This window comes from Chanodichthys erythropterus, chromosome 5, assembly GCF_024489055.1.
Source record: "Chanodichthys erythropterus isolate Z2021 chromosome 5, ASM2448905v1, whole genome shotgun sequence".
In the NCBI taxonomy this organism is placed as follows: domain Eukaryota; kingdom Metazoa; phylum Chordata; class Actinopteri; order Cypriniformes; family Xenocyprididae; genus Chanodichthys; species Chanodichthys erythropterus.
The window spans coordinates 33,412,701-33,420,753 of NC_090225.1; the positions used below are offsets into that span (position 1 = coordinate 33,412,701).

General features: G+C 35.3%; 1 protein-coding gene across 1 annotated transcript; it reads left to right on the forward strand.

Moving 5' to 3' along the window:
• Positions 1-1,300: 1,300 nt before the first annotated feature.
• zgc:171579 (uncharacterized protein LOC557116 homolog) lies at positions 1,301-7,289 on the forward strand. Its single transcript, XM_067386963.1, has 2 exons — positions 1,301-1,486; positions 2,211-7,289. Exon 2 carries the CDS (start codon positions 2,218-2,220, stop codon positions 3,229-3,231), a length of 1,014 nt encoding a protein of 337 aa, XP_067243064.1. The 5' UTR covers positions 1,301-1,486; positions 2,211-2,217; the 3' UTR covers positions 3,232-7,289.
• The last annotated feature ends 764 nt before the right edge of the window (positions 7,290-8,053 follow it).

Here is an 8,053-nt window from a genome sequence, read left to right on the forward strand (position 1 = left end):
TGCTTCAAAATGTCACTACCTTTATGGGGATTTGATGGATGAATTAAAGAAAAATTAAAAATTAAACCAGTTTTGCCATTAAACATTGCTCTGTTTTATTTTACATAGAACATGTCTAGAATATAAATAAATAAAATTAATGAAATAATTATAATTATTAATTTTACATCAATAATTTAAATAAAGCACAAATTATTTTGATGATAATAATAATACATTTAATTGTGGCTGACATAAAGCATTTGTAATTGACAGCATACTGTATTGTGGTGCAAACCAAGTTCATATACATATACATTTCTCATGCTTTTCATCTACTGCAAGATCTAGTTTTGACATTGTGTTTATAGATGTGAGAAAATGTTGTGCGTTAGCAATCAAGAAAAAACAATAGCCTAACTAGATTGAAAAGTCTAAAAGACAACTTTATGCTGACTTTTCATAAAGCCAACTTAAAGTCTTGTTTTAAAAAAGGAAATAGTTTGGTCAGTTAGGCCAGAATAGATAGATGTTCTGGGGGTTTGCTAAAGTGTTGCTAGGTGGTTGCTAGGCTCTTGCTATGCAGTAGCTGGGATTTTGCTAAAGTACAGTATGTGGTTACCCTATGTGTGTGTGTTTGTGAGTATGTGGTTGATAGGGTGTTCTGGGTAAACACAGAGAGACATTCCCACCTCTGTTAATAACAGAAACTCAGAAATTGTTTTGCAAAACTGTGGAAATTCAAAAGTTTTTGTTCTTTAACTTGCACTAAAACATGATTTATACCATCGAAGTAGCCTATGTTATATTAATAAAACTGCTCATCTCCTTTAGTGATACAAACTCAGACTCATTTAGAATCTGTTGTTTTTCATATAGTGTCTTTACCTGGTGCCATGATGAATATTGAAATCTTTTTTATTTATTTTTAATTTTAAACAGTATAGATGATTACTTTGTGGTAATGCAATATTTGTGAACACAATTGTGTAAGCCAGGCCATAAATCTCCAAAAACTATGCATTGGTGCTTGCTTTGGTCTTGCCACCCCTCATAGACCTCATGCCAACCCTTATGCCACCCTAGAAATCATTTTCTAGATGTTAGGTGTCAGAAAATTAGCATTTTCTTGAATGATTTTTAATTAATTAATGAATATATGTTTCACATGTACTTATGGCTCATATTTGGTTTTGTTATTTATTTATTTATTAGTTTGTTTCGAAATGTTTGTTTTGTGTGCTGGTACTTTTTACTGTAGTTTGGGAGTTGGTTAAATATTGGGTAAAGCCTTTGAAACAAGTAACAGCACATCCTCTTGACACATTTCCTTATGCATGTGAGATGAAGTCAGTTATCTGCTAATTTGCATCTGTGACTGAGCTCATTCACACTGGAATATGATTCTTGTCATTTTTTTCTATTATATCATTTTTCTGTAGCAAATGCGGTGACGGGATTTTTCTCTGAGGTCAGCAGTATTTAGTTTTATATCAGAACTTTTGAGGTAAGTGCATTTTTGATTTATTCATATTTATTATTTGGATTTAAGATATCAGTCTTATAATTTACAATAGCACATTCACTAAACAGTTTTGCCACTTGTGTAAATCTATTTTTTTTTTTTTTTTCACAAACCACCCACAATGCAGTTTAACAAGGCACTAAATGTGCTGAAATAGTGCTACAGCACATTAAAGTGAATCACTGATTAATCTTTTTTTGGGAAAACCTTCCTTCTTTCAATATAAATTGTGCTCTTTATATTGGTAGAGTGATGCTATATATTTCCAGTCCAGTTCCTTAACACACTGAACATGGCGCTCGCTACGCCAAAGTAATGGGTTCGAATTAAGTAAACAAATATGCTGCTGTAAAAAAGTATTGATTGGATGACTTGGTAGTCACTTTGGATAAAAGCATCTATAAAGTGCATACATGTAAGTTGTGTCATGCATTCAGAGTTTGTGGGCATATTTGTGCCATTACCTGATTTGTATAATTACTCATGTGAACTGGGAATTAAACTCTGCAATTCATTCTTAGTGAATTCCCCCTTCAGTGGTTTGAATTACTTGTTGTGCAAATGTTTATTTTCCATGTATAATGCTGCATAAATTTAGTTTATACCACAGATGAAACTGTAACATAAATGCTTGTCAGTTTTTTCTCGTTTGTTTTGTGAATATGCTTAAAAACCATGTAAATAACAGAATAGCACTCTGTCATAGGTAAAAGATGGAGAGCCACTTCAATGTTAGTGCCTTCACCACCCTGAACATCCCATCAACTGTGGGAAATGCTTGCGGAATCGACTTCAGTCAAGATGGCATCTTCCTTCCCGTCTTGTATGGAATCTTCTTCATCATTGGCACCCCTTTGAACCTGTTGGCGCTCTTTGGGCTCTACAAACTAATCCAATCAGAGAACGTTCTACCTGTGTACGTCATTAACCTGCTGATCGCAGATCTAATTCAACTCCTGACTTTACCTTTATGGATAGATTACTATGCCAACGGACACTACTGGCGCTTCGGACCCCGGAGCTGTCAGTTTATGGGTATGTTTTTTTACATTAGCATTTACGCGGGCATCTTCTTCATGTGTATCATCGCTCTAGAGCGTCACCTGGCCATCGCCAGACCTCTCAGCTTCAAGCATCTGCGTAACTTGAGGTTTGCTCGATGGATAGCTCTCGGCATTTGGATACTAATTGCGGTGCCACCTGCCATCGCGTTTGACAAGCTCTTTCCCAAGCAGGAAAATTACACTCTTTGTATTGAGAAATATCCCTCAGAGGGCAGTTTTATCACCTACAGGCTGATTACTCTGCTTGTGTCCTTCATCATACCCCTGAGCTTCATTGTTGGTCTCCACAGAGAGACCGTTCGCTCACTGATGGCAATCAACTCGCTTTCATCCGAGGAGAAGAGAAGCATCAGGGGTCTGCTCACCCTTCTGGTGGCCGTATTTGTCACGGTGCTGGGGCCCTATCATTTCATCGGCTGTGTGAAGTACGTCGGACTGCTGATACACAGCAGTGCGTGCATTTGGGAGAAGGCTGTGTTTGTGCCCTATCAGTTAGCACGAGGCTTTCTGAGCCTTAACAGCTTGCTGGATCCTGTGTTTTACATCTTTCTCCGCAGAGACTTCCGTGACGTCGCTGGGAACTACTTGCCCTGCCTGAAGAAAATGAGGACCAGATCATATCGGACAGAGAAAACGACAATCTCCAGTCAAGGCTGTGATTAAAGATTTCCCCCGGTTATGTATTTGAAACACAATTTGGACAAAGAACTATGAAACTATGCCAAACTCATAAGGCCATATAATTAGATCTATGGTAGCACCATCATTTAAGATGTTTCGTATAGATGTAATCATTGGCTGTGTTTACACTGGCACAAAAATCTGATTTTTTTTCTCACATCTGACACAGAATTTGTTGTAAATATATACACACAAAAATCCAAACGAGATCCGACTTTTTCACATCCGTTCTGAGCCACTTCCAAATGTGGTTTTAAATCAGATATATATATATATATATATATCCAATATCTGGACATCTGATCTACGTCTAAACATATATTAGTTCACCCAAAAATGAACATTCTGTCATTAATTACTCACCCTCATATCTTCTGTGTCATTCTCATATGTTGTTTACGTCCAGCGCTTCCAGGTTCTACATCAGAACGCTGACTCTTTATTGGCCACCTCCTACGTCAGCACCACACGCATGCATTGTGCTGCTCATGTGTGCAAATTTGGCCAATACTGAGCCGGCATTTGGACGTAAACACAAAAGTCTTCACGATGTGTACTGCGTCACCTGCATAAGGATAATGACAGAGAAGAAAAGTAGATTGTTGCAAAAAGTAGTTATTTTTGTTTTGCTTTTGCACACAAAATTAAGTTTGAACCACTCCAGTCACTTCGACTGTTTTAATGATGTCTTTAATACCTTTCTTGGACCTTGAAAGTGTCCGTAGCTTTTTTTAAATTTTTTACTGAAGTGGAAATGTTATAGTTAAGCACTTGCACACATAGAAACATTCAGGAGCAAGACTGGTTTTCAACCTCTGGATTTTTAAAAAATAAAACAGCTTTGCTACTGAAAGCTTCATTATAGGCTATTTCTCAGCAATGAGGTGATAACTTCGTTGTTTTTGTAAATAAACTAAATTTAAAGTAATTCACACTCACTATCTCTCTCGATAATTCCTTTGAATTCATTCAGATAAATAAAATCTTTCCATGCTACTAAAATAACATTACGAACATTACTGTTATTTTCTGGTCTATATATTCAGTGAGATTTTGATCTGTAAACATCAATGACAGCTTTTAACTTATCCATGCTGGCAAATAATCATGAAACCAAAAAGTATATTTAACCACTTACATGACTCAGCCGAACTCACGATCACTGTCCAGCACGCTTCTTCATGAGCATTTGAGTGTGGGGGTTAAAAACTAGCTTAGAGCACCATCTGCTGTTAAAACTAAGCTCAGAATCAATTAGAGAGAGAAAATATCAGGATCGATGCAGATTCATTGTATTGCGAATCGAAAATCGATGTATTGTCCCAGCCCTAATATCGGTGCATTAAAGGTGCTCTAAGTGATCCTGGGTGGAGTAACTTCCTGTTGACGTTCGAAGTGTTGTCAAACAAAACAGAGGCTAGCTAGACCCTCCCTCCTCCTCCTCCCCCTCCCCTCTGTGCTTCCTGAAACAGTCATGAACGCGCATTTAAAATCATTCTTGTCGGTTATTGGCTGGAGCATGATTATTATGATTCGTGGTCCAGGCTGCACCAGTTTGTTTTTATTGCCGTTTTCAGAGCTTGTGGCGACTACAGAGGCCGCATTTTTTTACAGTGTGTTCAGAGGACAGGCAGCTAGCGGATAGTTAGGAGATGTTTGCTGTATGTGACAAAAAATGTTTTGGCCTAAAAACGCGTGACATCACTTAGAGCACCTTTAAGACTTGCAGTTTAAATGCAGCTACAGTGGTCAATTTTTAGACCACCCAATTTTTATCATTTACAGCTCACATGATTGGATCAAAAAATCTGGTCAACTTCTGAACAACGCCAATGAGATAGATGGAAATGCTAATGGATAGTTTTCTCCAAGTATTAAAGACCACTTGCTGTATATTATGACAAAAAAAAAAAAAAAAAAAGTTGCATCATCAGCATACCCACATAAGCAAGTGAGTCATTCACAGGAAGCTGAGGAAAAAGTCCCCACATGATTTCATGATCAGTATCCGAAAGCTATTTCCATGTTGCAATGCCAATATGTCAATTTCAAGCAATGTCTTTTTGGAAAAAATCAAGTTGGCAGAATTTAGATCTCCACGTGCAGTATGTCTCACTGGGAGATTTTTGTGCCAGAATTAATTATTACACCCACTGCCATCAACTGCAAAAGCAAGAGAGACGTGACTTGCCAAGGGTCACAGCTTGCTTTGAGACCATTAGAAAAGAAAATCTTTCTTTTCTTTAAGTGCAAAGAACTGTACCTGAGGTTAAAGCCCACTATGAAGGACTGTTTTTGGTCACAAATTCTCACAAATGCAATAGCTCTAGAGGAAGCCATCAACCACACTTAGAAATGTCACAGTTAAGCACTTTCCTGTGTGAACTTTAGAAACTTTGCTGTATTTGTGATATTGTTTTGTGTCTTTACTGTGTCTGAGTTGCAAAGTTTATTTTATATGTCTGTTTTATATTTTAGAATCTGTCTAATCATTCCCATGTTTGCACTGTTCTGTTTTATCAAGGTTTTAGCAGCAGACACAGTTTGTATAGTGGATATATATATATATATATATATATATATATATATATATATATATATATATATATATATATATATATATATATATATATATATATATATATATATATTATTTTGCATTACCCATACTGTATGTGATATATTTAGTGTGAATGCTTCCAGATAATATTTTTGCACTTTCAACAAGAACCACACTTAGCTTTACAGAAACATTATGACCATATGGTTCATTTCATTTTTATTCCTGCCATGAATGCTTTTTATCCAAGTTACTCAGCAACACAGGAACTTTTCACAGACATACTGTGTTATATCATTGGTTAATACCCTCACAGTCTCCTCAAAAATCTGAACAACTTTGAAAAAGCATTGCATTTCAAAGCAACAATATGCATTCATGCCAGCAGTGTTGTTAATGTGCTGCTTCTTTTGACTACATCTTCAAAAGTTGTCAAAGATGTGACAGAAGTCTGTATTTGATCATATTTTATGGAAGAGTGTAGGCCGACCAACTATAACATATGACTACCCACATGCTATTCTCTCCGGGAAAGGAAAAAAACAATGTATCTGTAGCAGTATTTCACAGATCAAATCTTGTAGCTTTCTTTGTGTTTTATATGATCAGAGAATTAAAAGAATAAATTGAATAAATGCATTAATGTATTATTTGATCATATGTCTGAGTTTTACCATACATTTATACATCTTACTGACTCTTTATACTTACTTTTGTAGTTCACCGTGGTACACTGTAGAAGAAATAAATTGTGAAAGAAAAAAAATCTTCCTGTTTATGGTTAATCATATAATCAAATATATTTTCTTGTGTTTATTAATTAATGTTTCTTTTAATTATTTTTGTTTTTCCAAATCTATATCTATAACATCTATATCTTAGTTGACCTTTGTTCTGAAGACATTTTTTTCCAATAACTGCTGGAAGAATTTGTTTTCCTGCTGGTGTTAATCACATGCTTTTGACATGATATATTTGAGTGCCACATCTACAGTGTTTAAAATATCTCACTTCCGCTATTATTTGCATGAGTTACATTGTTTCTTTGAATCAAAGTACCAAATGTTCTGTCAAAACTAGTGATATGATAAAATATGCTTTTTTTTGTTTTTTTTTTTTTTTTTTTTGCTCTTAATGTGCCAAAACCACCACAGTTATCTAATTTTGCAGATCTGGTACCAAGAAGTCACATGGACCTTATTTACACTTAGTAGGAATTTGCCCTTGCTTATCTGATCAAGACAGGAAAGAAGAAGACTCTCTCTCTCTCTCTCTCTCTCTCTCTCTCTCTCTCTCTCTCTCGCACTCTCTCTCACTGCCCTTTGTTCGCTTTATTCTTCTTAGTCAAGAATATTTTACTCAGACATGATTTTTAACTGTTATGTTTGTTTATTATTAAAATTTGAATTTTAATTGTTGCAATTTTTTACTCAATTCTTGTTTGACTATCTGCTATATTAAGAAATAAAGTTCTCTTTTATCCTCATTCCTTTGTCTGACTGGATCTCACTGCATCACATATAAATAAACACAGTTTTTTTTTAGGCTAAAAGTATGAAGATTAGTATTCTTTGAGCAAGATTGTGATCATTTGTGTCATAATAAAAGAATATTAATGCTGCTGTCCCAGTATTGGACCTTCAGACTTCTTCTCCAAATATCAGAACATTCAAAAAATATTGATATCATCCCAACAGAAAATATGGGATTCACCACTTTGCTAAAATATTGCAACATAGCAGCTTTTGTCAGTGCTACTTTGCTACCCCAATAAATCAATAAAACAGCTTCTGAAAAGCTACATTTACAAAAATGCTAAGACATTGAGAAAGAACAAAAAGAATAGCTTTGCTATCTGTATGTATAGCGATGGTACTGCACTATTTTGCACTCAGTGACATAGCCAAACACCACTTTATAAATGTGAAAATGAAAAGAATCTGCAAAGGTTTATGTTTTTCTCACAAACATTTGCCACACACATTAACAACTGGAAAAATGTGCCTTTACTTTTTGGCAAAACTCTAAAAGCGTACCTATACATACTATACAGTTCACCGCAATTTCTAGCTGAAATGAACAATAGTGGCAGCAACAACATTTATTACTTTTCATAATAATTATGATTACAGGGACAGATTATCAATGAATAAAGTTTTATGTTCATGTGATTCCTTACAATGCTAGGTTTAGGGTAGGGTTTAGTGTAGTGCATTTCATTTTCAAACACTAAAGCATTAAAGG

Excerpts from the sequence above, each read along its gene's own strand:
- zgc:171579 (XM_067386963.1), top strand. The coding sequence starts at position 2,218 with ATGGAGAGCCACTTCAATGTTAGTGCCTTCACCACCCTGAACATCCCA.